The sequence below is a fragment of the Cyanistes caeruleus genome, chromosome 1 (genome assembly GCF_971803275.1).
Source record: "Cyanistes caeruleus chromosome 1, bCyaCae1.hap1.1, whole genome shotgun sequence".
NCBI classification, from domain to species: domain Eukaryota; kingdom Metazoa; phylum Chordata; class Aves; order Passeriformes; family Paridae; genus Cyanistes; species Cyanistes caeruleus.
The window spans coordinates 131,905,437-131,921,170 of record NC_141701.1 but is presented as its reverse complement, the minus strand read 5'-3'; the positions used below and the strand labels follow the sequence as shown (position 1 = coordinate 131,921,170).

Here is a 15,734-nt window from a genome sequence, read left to right as displayed (position 1 = left end):
AATTTTTTTCAGTCATTCTCACTGGGAATGAATGCTCTGGCATTTACCTTTACAGATGAATTTCAGGACTGGCTTTGCCTTGCTTACCTTGTATGCCATGTTTACTCTACTGATGAAGAATGGATGTTTAGAAATCAAGCCAGAGTAATTAGAAATGAGCCAGAGTAAACCCATCTATGGATATATTTTTGAAGATGTTTGTTTGTCTTTTAAACAAAAGTGTGCAAGAAACTAGAAATAAAATAATATACCTGTTTGTAAGATAAGCAAAGAATATGATCTAGTTTGAGTTACTCAAACTAATGTTTTTGTTCTGAAATGTAGTGTTTACCTCTAACTGCCCAAGAAGTTGAAAGTGTATTGCTTCACTGAGATATTGGTGAATTTCTTCCTTTCCTAGGTTTTTATTTCAGTTTTTTTCCTTTTTAAACATATGATCACATGGTGTTACCTTATCATCCAGGCAGTCACCGTATTATGCAATAAGATAGTATCCCAAATGTTAATGTACCACTGTTGAATGTTTTGAACAATTTGCTTTTTCAGAGCTAGTGTCTAACAAAGTCAAATTCTTGTGGGAAATATAATAATTTCTTCGAAAGCCTAGAAGATAGTCTTACCTGGTTGAATAGAAGGTTTATTTCTCCGTTGTTTATGGGCTGAATGTCTTTCAGAACACTGTATAATGCAAATGTTATTTTGGTGACATACAGTCTATTTGCAATTTCAGTAACAATGTTTTATAGAATTACAGTAGTGGTGCAAGCCACTCAGCTCTTTCACACGTGTATGTAACTTTATGATTAGTGTTTGCATATAAAAATTGTTCATTTTTGCATTTTGCTCCAGAATTATTTATCATCTGCAGATGGCAGTTACAGTAACTCCAGAAGAGCTGCTGTGTCATTCTGTATATAAAACCAGATCTGTTCTACTTTTACTTTGACATTTTCATGTTAGGTGTTAGTAATTCTTGGTTGTGCTTTGTGACGCTATTCTAATGCTTCATCCAAATACATACTTCTTTTCTGTTGTTTGTTTGTTATTGTTTTTTGTCTTTAGCAAACGAGCATTCAAAAGCTTCCCTGAACTGAAGGATGCAGTTTGGGATCAATATTCAGCATGGACAAACAGATTCGGAGTATTACTCTTTCTGTATTCTGTAATACTGACAAAGGTTTGTGGGTTGCTTGATGTACTTTGTGGGTGGGTTTTATTTCTTTGTTAAGAGACAGTTTGATCATGTAACCCTTTTCTGTAAAAGGTGAACAATAAATCGATGAATGTCCAGATAAATGGAAGAAATGGTATCTTCATCGATGTTGCAGTACAGTTCCAGCCTAAAAATTTGAAAGGCTAAGTCCTTTGGTTTTTTTGGGTTTTGGTTTGTCTTTTTCTCTTTTAATGTGGGAGAGACTTAAGCATTTTGAAAACATCCTTCCTTACAAGATGTTTGAAAACATCTTCCTTTGAAGAGAAAGCAGCCTGTTAGCAGTTCATGTAAAAACACCAGCCTTCCAATATTTTACTGTTGCATTCTGTTGTATAAATGTTGCAGCTCATTCCTTAAGATGGTAAAAATGTTTGTAATTTTTCTGCAGGGTATTGAAAACATAAAAAATGAAATTGAAGATGCAACTGAGCCATTGATAGATCCTGTTTATGGTCATGGAAGGTAAGCTGCAAAATAGGTTTGCTACCATTTAAAACAGATTTGTGGGCTTATTTTTTATGTCTTACGTAACTGATCATTCTTTTAGGAAATTACTGACATTAAAAGACTGACTCAGTCATAACTTTAAAATAACTAAAAGCAACACTGAAAAGTGTGTCTTTTTCACTGGTAACTCCTTTTAGTACATCAGTTCTGTGGAAATGTTTCTGTTCTTGTTGAATTTTCAGATGGATTATTCTCAAATTCAGGGCTACATTCTATATCAAGTTGGTGTTTGAAAGAGTGGAGATGATAATTATTGTTAATTAAAATTAAATTACATGCTAGTTAATGGAAAACAGTTACAAAATGTCTTCTTGGGTAATCCAATAATTTTTTATTTGTTACAGATAACCACATATTTTGAAATAAATTGCACGTCCCTTCTAATTTCTTATGTCTTACATAATTTCTTTCTGTTGTGTAGCCAAAGTTTGATTAATCTGCTGTTGACGGGACATGCTGTTTCTAACGTGTGGGATGGAGACAGAGAATGTTCAGGGATGAGTAAGTTCATTCTAGCTTATACTTGTTCATATTTTTTACATACTTTGATATTGTGAATATAGATTTGGAATATATTCTGTTTCTGTTTTGATAATCTCCTTGTTTACTGCCCTTTGATTTAAGTAGACCTCAAATGGAAATAAAACATACTTGCACAAAATTGCTGATGTTAGTATCAGTGAATACAGGATTGTCAGCTACAAGTTGAATGTAGAAGTTACTTCATAGTCTGGATGATGGGAGTGCAGTTTCTGCAATTTGGGAAGTTTGAGGACACAGCCACTGTTCAAAACAGCCACATCAAACTAGAGAAATGGACTGACAGTAATGTCCTGAGATGCACCAAGTCCTACACCCAGGATGGAATAAACCCATGGAACAGCACAGGGCAGCACTGGCTGGCTGGGAAGCAGCCTTGTAGAAAAGGACCCAAGGCTCTTGCGGGCAGTGAGTTGCACTCAGTCGCTGTTGTGTCCTTGTGGCAAAGAAGGGCAGCTGCATCATGGGCTGTGCAGGAGGGTAGCCAGCAGCTGAAGAGAAATGGTAGTTCTTTCCCTCTATCTGGCACTTGTGGGGTGACCTCTGGAGTGGTGTGTCCAGTTTTGGGCTCCCAGGTACAGGAAAGACATGGACGTAGTGGAGTGATTCAGTGGAGGCTCACGATTAGGGGGCTTTTGTGGGTTTTGTGTTTCATTTTGCAAATAAAGATTATATGAAAACAGGAACAGTTTGAATTGTGGAAATGTTTCCATCTTCTCTTCCACTGCTACAAAGTCTATGTCAGGCTCATCAGCATGTTTCTTAAAATGATTTTCCGTTATCTAAGTCAGCACTGAAAATACTTACTTGAAATGAGGTTTGGGACAGATCCATACAAGACCTGAATCAAAATGCTCTGGTTTGATGATGAACAAATAATATAATCTTTGAGACATCTTAGACTTGCACTTGGTTATGGTTTCATGCAGCCTATGCTTTCAGACTTCCAGAATGTCATTTGGATATTCTATCTAACTTTCCTCTATTTAACACTGTTGACATTTATGCTCCCTGTTTCCTATTGATTTTTTTTTTCAGTTAGCCATCTGGGTTTTATCTGTATGTTCTCATCAGTATTTTTAATTTTCCCTTTTTGATTATGATTTATCAGTCTGAATTTTTAGATTATGATCCATCAATCAATCTGACTTGTTCTAGGAGCTTTCCTTTACTTTAGGCTAAGTTGCTGTTCTGCAATTTAATATATTGGTTTTGAAAACTGGTAGTTCATTCCCTCGTTTGCCTTTCAGATTATCTTTCTGGTAGGCTTTATTTCTTAGTTATCCAAGTTGGAATTTTTTTTCTTTTCTGAAAATGCTGAATGTGCTTTGGACCCAGTAATATAGACCACATTTAGGTTCTCAGACAGTTCTGTCCTAAAAACCTAGAACCAGAACTCCCATAGAGTCTGTCTCTTTTTGTGGAGAGTGAAGGAATTGAAAATGATCTTTAGTACTTTTTAAGGATCTGGTATTATGTGTCCTGTTAATTTTTCTAACCAGTCAAGTAATTGGACTTTACTGTTAGGAGCCCTCCATTTTCTTGAAGCCTTTGGATAATTACAGTCAGAACCTGCTTCTTCTTAAGTCTATATCTGTTACCAAGTGATTTGTTGTAGTCTATCAAAAAGAAAGATGAAGAGCAGCCAGTACTTCTTAGGCAAGACTGAATTTTGGATACATTGCCATATTTCCTTTATATGGAAATCATTTTTTGTCATCTTTCCTTCTCTGAGCATTTCTCTTGGATTTTGTTTCTCTTTGTGTGCAAAACCTTCAGCTTCTTTCATGTCAATGCTTATGAGCTTTTCATGTAAAAGGGCTGCAGGTGTCAAAATAGCAAGGACTGAATACTGTTTTATTCAGAAATTTTCTAAAGTCACTTTACCTTTTGTTCAACTATTTAGATAAGCAATTTTAATTAATAAATAATTAAAAATATAAGCAATTTTAAAGGTACTGCAGTAATTTTAGCAGTGATGAAAGAACAAACTGAATTGCAAAACTGAGGAATTACCATGTGTTTGCAGAGTATACTCAGAGCACTGACTCTCACACTATTGCATATTTTCCAAATAGGGTAGGAGTTACTAACTGGAATTGTTCTTGGCCACTGGTGGTAAAAATGACAGTGAAATGATATCTGTCCTTTGACTATCTACATGTTCTCCATTAAACCTTTCTTCTTATTCTGATCTCTTCTCTTGCCACAGCTATCCACAGTGGGAAGATATGGGGAGGTAGTTGGGGTTTTTTACTGCTTTTTTAGGACTGTTGTTCCTCCATGCACTGTAGCCCCTGTTCTTCCGCGCACTGCAGCAGTTCCCTATGGGTGCAGCCCGGGCTGGAGCTGCTTTCCCCGGCCGGTGCCGGGGATTTGTGGGGTTGGTGTGGCCGCTGAGTGGCGCTGTGCTGATGCAGATGGTAACAGAAATGTGTGCAGAAATCTGAGTCCTTTGCAAAAGTGCTTTTCCAAGCAAGAGAAACTAACTTTGTGACACAAGGCATAAGTAATTCATTTTCTTAGTTGAACTTTGGTGTTATCAGATGTCTTCCAGTCATCTTCTCTTTTGTGCAGTGAGGTTATTCACAGAATAAGCTTTGATTTAGTGCAGCTAGTCTCCTTTGATTTCTTGGTAAATCATCTGAGAGTAGTTTTTGCTTTTCTGTCTCTCCTCTCTGTTGGCTAATTCTGAAAGAGGCAGGGGTAGACCAGTGAGTAAAAGCTGAAGTTAACTTAGGAGGTTCTGGGTACACAGTCTCTGTAGCTTGACTACTAACTATTCACACTATGTGGCTACTGTTGTAGCCAGAATCCTAGCACTCTCTAGTTATCAGAGTTCTCATCTAGATATATTTGTCAGAGGAACAAAGTACTTCATAATAGAATTATTTTGAATAATCTTCTGAATCGTAAATATTATTTATGTGTGACTTCATTGTTCTGTGCCCAGGTATTGGCTCCTACATCTGAAGCCCTTGTTTAGTAGACTGAACTTTACATTGATTTTTCTTATTCGTTTGTAAGAAATATATGTGATGTATAAAATTTTTTCTCTGATGTACTGTTGCTTACTTCTGCCACTTGTTTCCTCCATTGCACATATAAATGTGCTATTTCTGTATGTTAGCTGTTCCCTAGGTTTCAGGAGTCTTCAGTAGTTGTTTTTTTTTAATTTGGCTGTAGCTCTCTTTCTCCCAGTTCAAAGAAAGGATGAATTGTCTCAGCGTATAGCAATTTATAGCCACTCAGCTATAAGCCAGTGAGATGAGATAATGGGGTTTTGCAAAGGATAATCTATGCATCCCTGAATATTTTAATTCCAAGCAAGTTTGAAGGTAATCTGTGAAAGCATAGCTTTCAGATCAAAGAATTCAACACTGCAAAGAGCCTTTTAATATGTATAGCTCACACTCTAAGGAAGGAGTTGTACTTCCAGACACTAAGGTAGCGAACAAGCTCATGTATGTACATTTTTTGGGTTTTAATTTTCAGAATTGGATTTATGGGGACTTCCGCTTAACAGTAGAGGAAAAAATTAAACCATTACTGTAATAACTGTTCTGCACTGTTACAAAATTCAGTGGGGTAAACTTGAAGCTGGTGAAAGGAGTGTGGCATGCCTGCTGCTGCAGAGTTCATTTCTGCAAATCCAGGAATCTTTTAAATTCAGAATGGTTTCCTTCACTTGCTATGGTCCTGAGGCTTTAGCCCATGGATAAAGATGTCAGTTTTATGCTGTTGTACACAAATGATTGCTGTTAAAAATTATGCTTGAGACTTCGTGTTTTAAAGGGAACTTCCAAATACGAAAGTCACTGTTCATTGGAAAAAAGGAAATCCAGATATTCTTAAATTGATCGTAGTGTACGTTTTCAGTATGTGCTGCTCTTGTTAGACAATATTTGGGGATCTAGCAGAGCTGGTCTAAGCAGACAGTACTTGGAACTCCTTAGATGATGTATGTGAAAGCCAGGAGCTTCTTCCAAATCCATATAATTAGGTTTGAAGCTTGAATTTTGAAGTACTTTCATTATGTTAGAGGACCACAAGTAAGGCTCTGTAAGTGTTCTTCCAGTCAGTAGTACATAAATATTTCAGCTATTCTTGGCAGCTGTGTGTGAGAGCTTTAAGTGGAAGTCAGTATTGAAAATCAAATTAGTTTTTCTGCTAACAAAACTATTATTTTGAAAATTGTGTTTTATTATTCAGAACATGAAATGGTTAAAGTAAATATGACCAAGGAACTCTGAGAAAAAAGTGGGAGAGAGGAAGAAACATTAATTTATGCATATATATGGGATGTTCTCCAAGATAGCTGGTTTTTTTAGATTTTTCTAAGAGTAATTGTAATGTAAGTTGCAAGTACTTCCTCCCCTAAAAAGTCCAACAGCTTTAGAAAAGGGGCTCTCAACAGGAAGCTCTTAAAACCATGTATCTGGATCTTATTTCATGGAGAAATATATAGGGAGATCTTATTTATAGAGAGAGAAATAACCATTTATTACTATATCTTGATAATTTGCTCTTATTACTACCACTACAATTGCATAACTTAAAATTGATATTTCTTGACGAATTTTGAAAGTAAGAAAAAACGGCTTAAAACAGGATTTTCAGATTTTTCTTGGATAAATTTTTTGGGTTTTTTTTGAACAGAACTTCTTGGCATACACAAACAGGCAACAGTAGGCTTTTTGACATTGATGGAGTCTCTGAGATATTGTAAGGTAAGCTGTTTTCTACATCATTTAAAAGTTTTCTTTTATTAAGGTGTTGTGGGCTTTTTTAACAGTATTGCTGAAAGCTTCACTGTGTACTGTAAGAGATCTTAAAGAACTTTCAAATAATGTCCAAATTCAATCTGACACTAATATATTAAGAAAACTATATGATAAAATTGTTAAATGCATCTTACTGAGTAAATGTTGTTTGATGCTATTTAAATTAGAACTTTATTGCATCAATTGATTACTGTGAGTTAAAAGTTTTATGTTTTTACTAAAATAACTCTAAAAGTTACGTGGTTGGCTATAGAGTCCCAAGATGTCTTGCTGTTGTGTTGCAATTTTACTGATCTCTTTTTATGCTGTTGCTGTCTTCCATTCAAGTAAAAACAATAAAACTACTAAGCAATTGTATTCTAAATATAATCTATTCAAAATTTAAAAGGTATTTTATGTATTTTTCTTTGAACATTTGAAAGTTGCTGATGTCCAACTTAGTCCATATTCCTTCTTGTTGTGACAGAATTTCTTGATTTCTGTTTTTTATTTGAGAAATTCAGTGCTTTACTGTTGTGGTTTAACCCCAGCCAGCAACCAAGTCCCACACACCTGCTCCCTTACTCTTCCAGCAGCAGGATCAGTGAGAGAATTAGAAGGGTTAAAGCTGAAAAACTCATGGGTTGAGATAGAGGCAGTTTAATAGAGAAAACAAAAGCCACACACACAGGCAAAGCAAAACAAGAAATTAATTATGGCTTCTGATGGGCAGGCAGGCATTCAGCCATCCCCAAGGAGAGCACAGCCCCATCAAGTGTAACAGTTACTTGGGAAGACAAATGCCATCACTCCAAATGCCCCCCCATTCCTCCTTCTTCCCTCCCACTTTATATCTGTTGGTCACTTTAGGTCACCTGTCCCAGCTCTGTCTCCTCCCAGCCTCCCTTGCACCCCATCTCCCTTGCCAGTGCGGCTGTAAAAAAGCAGAAAAAGCCTTGGCTCTGTGTAAGCTCTGCTTAGCAGCAACAAAAACATCTCTATATTAACAACCCTGTGTTCTGCACAAGTCCAGAGCACAGCCCCATACCAGCCACTGTGAAGAAAATTAACTCTGTTTTGTCCCAAAGCAGCACATTCCACCCTTTATTCCATACCATTTATGTCATGCTCAGATTCCACACTATTCTATACAATCTCATTAACCATTACTCCTTCCTGCCCTTTGATATAAAATACATGTCTTTCCCTTAGTCTGGGCACCCCTATTGAATGTCCATACAATATCCACAGTCCTTTGAGTTCATTTGGTCTGTGGCTTTGGGCTCCATCTGTTCTGGTGGTCACTTAGGACAGGGGACATGGTGCTGTGTGGAGTTGTTGGGCTCCAAATCCAGCTCAGGTCAGGTCACTGCTGCACTGCATCTGCTTCTTGTACGGCTTTTCCTCCATTGCTTCAAGTGGCTCCTGTTACAGTAACTCCTGTAACAGCAGCTCAGATCATGGCTTACAACAAATTAAAGACATCCATTACAACCTCCACCCTTGGTCATTTTGGGACCGAGGTTTAATGCTACAGTGAACTCCTTTGCTTTTCCCAGCCTGGCTGCAACAAGGGACTCCTGGCAGTGCACCATTAGCTCAGGTTATGTGCTGGTCCTCCATGGGCTGCAAGGGAGCAGGTTGTTTAACCCTGGGATGTGAGGGAATTTGTACTTCCCCTGTTCCAGCATGGGGTACCACCCAAGGGAGACAGACCTCCCTGAACTTATCCAGCATCCCCTATGGAGTCACAGGGTCCTGGCTGTTGTACAAAGGCTACTTTTGAAACAGCGTTGATACTCTTTAATTCCTGAACCTTCTTGGTTCTTCTTTGCTTTCTTTTGAGTCTGTATTAAAAACTTTTAGCTTATCTCAGAGTTAAAGAGAATAATGTAGTTGGCAGAATGTTGGTGTATTGACTGCAACTGGCTGTCCCTTCATTTATTAACTAAATGTCAATTCTGGATGAATTAATCCAAAACCAGCTAATAAATCAAGTGAACTTTTACCTTTCATTAGCATCTGATTATAGTATTGTTAAGCATAATACTTGTTTGCAAGCTAAACATTTAGATCATTTTATTGAACATTTTATGTCAGTGGAGTCCCAACTGTTCCGAAAACTAAGTTGATTTTCATTAACTTGGTCACTAACTGGATGACCTTTCTGATTTTGTTGTACCATTTCAGGTTGGCTCCTATTTGAAATCTCCAAAATTTCCTATTTGGATACTTGGTAGTGAAACGCACCTCACAGTCTTCTTTGCCAAGGTATGTTAGATGTGGGTTTGGTAACCTCAGGCAGATAAACACCACATAAATTCAAAGTGCAGATCTTGCTACAGTGTGAGTTTTATGTGGCTTTAATGTAAAAACATAGTCACTGGAACTTTTACTTAAGCCTTTCTTTGAAGGCAGAGTTGTTCTCATACTTCAGCATTATCTCGTAACTTGCAGTGTGAAGTCTTTTGGTTTTAGCTTAATTTATTTGACTCGGGGTAGTTTATGCTTTGGAACACCATGCTTGGGGTAAGTAAATAAAAGTGTTTTAAATTTCTGTAGTGTAAGAGAGATTTGTGTAGTAATTTCATCTCCCTGACAGTATTTGCACAATTTTAAATCTATAGTTGTTTGTTCTAGATTAAAAATAGATATTAGGACTGTTACAATAATTATTTTTATGTATTCTGTCAGATATCTACTATAGGCTGTGAAACATAAAATGCTTTTGGGAGGACTCTCAGTTTAAAATCTTAAACCAGATTTTCCAAGGAGACAATTTCTATTTCTTTAGTTGAAGATTGTAAGTTGTTTTCCTTAAATTTTATTTTTATAGAACACCTGTTTCTGATTAAAAATTTTATTGAAACTTTGAATGATACCTCCTAGTACATTTATTGGTACTTATTAGAAGTTAACTTCCCTGTACCTAAAATTTTAAAAAGTTAATTAAAACTTATAAGTCTTGAAAATAAATACTAGAACATATAATAAAGATAAAGCTGTAAATTCTCAAACTGTTGAATATCCTTAGGTAAAACTTTTGCCTAATCTTTAGAAAGACAACACAAATGCCTAGATTTTTCTTACTAAAAAACAAACTTCCACAATATATTGAAATTATCTCTAATCTTAAATTTTAAAAAATCATTGAAATTAATTAGCTAGTTTTACATTTTGAAATTTTTTTTGCAAATCTTTAATCCCTAATGTCAGATAAATATTTTTTCTTCCTTCATAAAATAGAAAAATCCTTATTCACCTCTGGATATTTGTTTTCTGCTTTATTCTCTACCTAGTCTTTCCTAGTAAGGAATTTTTATTTCAATTTTGAAATTTTATCCCCAGTTTCTCTGAATGATACCATCAAACCCAGTACCTTGTTGTATAGGCAGCAGTGTGATACAAATAGGTGTAATCTCTCTTCTATGCCAGTCCAGCATTCCTGTCCCAGTGTTATCACAACTAGAGACTGTTTCTAGACAGAAATCTGCTTCTAATGCTCTTTCTTTTTGGATGCTGAAAGTTGTTTCCTGGGTTTAGAGTAACTGAGTATTGATATCTGGTGACTCAAACTGGTCACTTTCTTTGCTGAACTCCACTCAGGCTGTGTAAAACTTCAGCTTGTGATGATCAAAGAGCAGAATAAAGAATTGACATGGTCTTGGCAAACAATTTCCTAGATTTTTGTTGTTGTTGTTATTATTAAGCAAAGCAGGAGCTGAAAGTGTGTAAAAGCACTCAGGTTTTGAATTTGTGTGTCTAACCCCACCCTTTCTAAAGCAGCAGTTGTTGAGTATTTCGGGTGGAGCAGAGATGTCAGCTACCTTGGCTATACACAATGTGTTGACAAACCATTTTTGTATCAATTGAAGGTACATGTTAAAAGCTACAAGAAGAAACTTGAATTCATTGCCAGTGATTAATCAGCAAGTTGTTAAAGTAGCATGTGTAGTTGTGTAGATGGTTTTTGATACTGAGGATGTAGTTTCTACATCCATTTTTGATGGTGAATTTGCTTACATGAGCAAGAAATATTCATAGTGGAAAGGGAAAAATGAACTGTGGAGCCAAAACCAGTACAGATCAAAAAAAAAAAACAAACAGGTTTTAATTCTTTCAAGCTGCATGTATTTTACAGGAGCATAAAGCCTTATTTTAAATAGAAAAATTTTAGGCAATTAATAAGCAGAACGGTAGTCTGTTTTACCATTAGTTGAGTAATTTAGCCTAGAAATCTAGAAACAGAAGTCTTCCTAGGCTACTGTTGCTATAGACAACTAGCATGGGAAAATTAGTGAACAGAACAGAATCTTAATTTCCTTGAGCACAGAAGTTTAAGAAGTGAAAGGTTTTACTCAAATTCTGCATACTGCTCTACTTAAAGAAATTTGGCTGCTGTTCTTTAGGTGCTTGACTCAGATTTTTTTACATTAGATGAATGATAAACATTTTTCTCCTATCAAAGGAATGAACCATAAACCACTGCACTCTTCTATCTCAGAACGTTTTGATTTAAATATTATATTCTTCTATTGCTGTCTGGCAGAATACATTTGTGCTACTCTGAAAGTACACCATTCTTTTAGCTGTGACTGTGAGAAATTTTTTAGTTTGTAAAATAAATAAATCTGTTCATAGCTGCCATTCTAAAACTCTGTATATTTTCAGTGGATTTTAATGAGCAAATTGCAGCACAGTATCTTTGGCTGAAGGTCACACTTATAGCTTAAAGTGAAAATTAATTAGCTAAAGTGTGTAATTGGGCTTAAGCTCTCTTATAACTACTGCTGCATGAAATAGCCCTTAATAGTGACAGTTTAGTCAATTCCTAGTTTTAAGACAACTGTACAGTTGGTCAGCAGTTTGTCCTGTTACTAAAAGAGTAAGTTTTTTTTCTACCTGCATGGTCTTCATCTCCACATCTTGACTGGCATAGCATTTTTGTACATACCCAGTGAGTTATTTTCCTTGTTCTAGTACAGTGATTTGGAGGTAGAGAGAAATAACAAAAATTTCTTCATTGAAACAGCAGTTTTGATTGAAGCACATTTTATTGAAATAATATTAGCAGTTTTGTTGTTTGGGCCTTAACCAACCTGTCATCAGCTAAATAATTATTTGTAGTTAGATGTTTTGGGGAGAAAATAGAATCTGGAAATACTTGAAATGAAATCTCGCATCTTCCATAAATTTATTTCTAGAGTAGACTGTCTTGAGCAAAAATACTGCAGCTTGTTCTGCAGATGGGTAAATGTTGCAGTTAGGAAGCACATGCAGACATCTGTATTACCTAAATAATTCTTCAAAACTCTGACACTAGTTATGTAATAGAGTTGGAAAAAAACTGAATCATTGGGGGTGGGGGGAAGGTCCCTGGCAAAGAACCATAAGTATAACCATCATATTATTTTTCTTCACAACTGTTGTGTGCATAAAGTCAGAAAGCTGCTTAATGCTCAGCAGTGAAAATGTAATCTTCTCTGAAAAAATAAGTGTGGCTATTATTCTTAGTGGTCATGGACCGTGCATTTGCAACGGGATAGATTTTGCCTGAAAAAGTCAGTATGTACCTTATTCATAGGCTGGCAAATCTAAGCAACCATCATTTCTGCCTCTCCCTGCCCACCCTTCCTTTCAGTGAATAGGAAGACTTTCAATGGCTTTAGTCCAACAAAAGCAAACCAGGAATCTTTCATTTGACAACACTGAGTTTGTCTGCATGCTCTGTTAGATAGTGTGAAGGCAAATATGTGGTATTTAAATGTCTTTTAAAAATCAGCTTTATCACTACAGTCTTTTTGTATTTTGTTTTTTTCTCTTTCATTGTAGAGATAAGAGATTAGGAAGTGGGGCAGCTCTAAATAAGGCTGTGATGTTCTGGATGAAATCTTGTTCAAGCACTTCCTAGTTATTTTTATAATACTCAAAGGAAGTTATGACAAGCTGAAACAATTAGGAATTTCTAGGAATGTTACAGTGTGGTCAGATACTGTATAAAAGAGTACCAACAAGTTGAAATGCTATGCAGAATAGAACAAGAAAGTGTTCCAGTGCAAACAATAGGAAGAACAGCAGGAGGTTAATAGGTGCTTTCTAAATAGTGTCTGTGACACACAAATGCCCATTGTGTAGAAGGTTGAATTCAGACTCGAAAGTGAAAAGGCAGTGTGGAATAAATGTCTGTCTGGTGACTTTAGGTGAAGGGGACACTTCAGCCATGTGGGTCTTAGAAAATTTCCTTAGTTTGTTTCTAGGTCTTTGAGCACAGATGCCACAAGAGAATTGGCTATCCATTTTCAGTTAGAGCATTGTGGCATTTTTAGACTTGAAGAGTTAGATAAGCATAGAAAACACCTGTCTGAGAAATCTGAGTAAGTTAAAAATTACTGCTTTTGAAGGAAAATGTCCTGCCCTGGTCTTCTGGAACCCCATTGGTTTCAGATTACATTTTTTTATTTCTCCAGCTTTGATCACTGTAACTTGTTCTACACATTCTCAGGGCCTTTCTTCTGCATCCTTGATAGCATTGTCTTTCAGAAGAAAGAACGTTCACTTCTCTTCCTAAACAATCTCTTTCATCAGAGTTCAACTGAGGGGCACCTCAGCAAACACTGACATTGCTACAGGAGAGCCTAAATGTGGGTCAGTGGTGTTTACCAGAGCTGGGCCGAGGGGGAGTGTTAGTTGGTACAGCATTTAAACTCAGAACACCAACAGAGGTTGTCAGTGGTGTGAAAGGAAACAAGATGCATGTGTAAAAATAGTCATTATTAGTATGTGCTAACAACTTCGGTTTCTACAAAAGTAATCTATGTGTATCCTTTAACTTAAGAACTCTTCTGCTTCAGAAAGGGAGTGAAAAATATCTATGCACTTGCTTTTGTTTTTCGCTTCTCTGACCGGTAAATGCAGGTAATCAAATTTTGAAAATGCATGTTTTCATTAGAGAAGAAATTAAAATCATATTTTGAAGATTCCACTTCAGGAAATGGTTACAGAGCATGTGGATTTAGGGTCTTTAGTTTTCAGGAGTAAGAGGAATTGATTCTGTTGGAACAGTCTGGACACATAAATGGAAAAAATATAGATGTGTGAGGCAGCAGCAGCAGCAATCATTTCTAGACTAACATAGGGTTCCGGTTTTCTGTGTGCTGTTTTAGGGAGGTGAATGCTGTTCTGTTTTTGACAATAGCACTTACCTGACTAAATCAGTATTGACTCTTCAAATTTTTCTGTTGTTAATTTAAGAGCTCCTTTCTGCAGGAAGAGACCCATTTTTAAAAGAATGTTAAAGGAGGGTGTTTCCTGTGGGAACTGTGTGCTCCCAAAAAGCATTGAAGTTACTCCAGTGATTAGTTGAAGATTTGTAGTATAAATGCTATTGCTAAGTGAATTAAGTTGTTCTGAATAACACAGCAGTTCATAGGTTCATAAACAATTCCAAATGAGCTTCCTAGTAGAAGGGCCAGCTTTGAGGTCTCACTGGCAGGGGACGTCTCAAAATGAAGTGCTTCAGAAAGGTGCTACCCTACTCTAGCTTTGCAAGATCACAGAGCTTGTGTGAAACCTTGTTCTGCTATTTGTGGGTCCACTCTGATTTTACTTGCATGTTAATTAGTTCCTGCTACAGATATGTGGTCCTTTTTGTAAACATGTGCTTCTGAACAGTTTGTTTGTTTGTTAGGAAGGTTTTCTGTGGGAGAACTTGAACTTGTTACATTAGTCAGTGATTTTTCACACCAGCATTTATCAAATAACTTGTAGATTTTGTCTAAATTTTTCATTCTAGTAAAAGAGACTATATGTGATGCAACAATGTGTGGTGGCATCTTTGTTTCTAATGAAACCAGTTCATGACATCAATTTACCCAAAGTCTTGGTGGTTTTATTTTCTCTAAAGATAAAAAATCTGAAGCATTGTCATTTATGAAGTCTCTGGGGTTTGTTGGGTTTTTTTGGTGGGGTTATTTTTTGGTTTGGGTTTTGGGGGAGGAAGGCATGGTTTTGGTTGTTTGGGGTTTCTTTATTTGATTAGAAATATTGTCTTGGTTTTAAGTGAAGGTGGCTTTCATGAGAAACTTTAGCCATCATACAATTTTTAGCATTGCTCAGGAGAAATACTTGTTTCATTTTATTTTCCTGTTTCCCACATTGTTTGAATGAGCAGCCAGCTCTGATAGCTGATAGGAAATAGCAGATCTCCCTGTCTGCTCGTAATTTTGATGGTCTCTACTTCAGCTTTACAAAATAACTTTTTAAATGCTGGAGATGACAAAGCCCCTGTGAGTTACTATACTTATTGAAAAGAATTTATCCTGAAATGTTACACATTTTGATACTGTCCTGTGCTAAGGTAGCACATTACCTTGTGTGCTAAGGTGCTGACACTAGGCATGTTTCCACACCTAGATAAAATCTTGTAAAATGTGGGATGGAGAGTAGTTCTAGCAGTTCCAATAGAAACTTTCAATCCAGCAACATTTAGATATAAAAAACTGAAAATAAAGCACTACCACTTGTTGCATGAGATACTCTTTAAAATGAAGGAAGGATGAGAGAATAAATGATAGAGAACCAGTGCAATAAGAGAATCTTTTCTAGATCCGCAAATCAAAAATGAAAGAATTTCCCACAAACTGTTAAGCTCTCAATTTAGTATATTTGTAGCAGTACTTCTGAATCTGAAGACTTTCAAAGAAAATATGCCT

At 36.3% G+C, this 15,734-nt stretch overlaps 1 protein-coding gene across 2 annotated transcripts in view; it reads left to right on the top strand.

Moving 5' to 3' along the window:
* MINDY3 (MINDY lysine 48 deubiquitinase 3) overlaps window positions 1-15,734 on the top strand; it is a 48,037-nt gene that overhangs the window by 13,754 nt on the left and 18,549 nt on the right. For both annotated transcript variants that reach the window (XM_086858891.1, XM_086858902.1), the window contains 5 exons: window positions 1,063-1,177; window positions 1,602-1,675; window positions 2,142-2,221; window positions 6,920-6,990; window positions 9,214-9,294. In XM_086858891.1, the coding sequence (XP_086715017.1) occupies window positions 1,063-1,177; window positions 1,602-1,675; window positions 2,142-2,221; window positions 6,920-6,990; window positions 9,214-9,294 (421 nt within the window). The remainder of the gene's footprint in view (window positions 1-1,062; window positions 1,178-1,601; window positions 1,676-2,141; window positions 2,222-6,919; window positions 6,991-9,213; window positions 9,295-15,734) is intronic.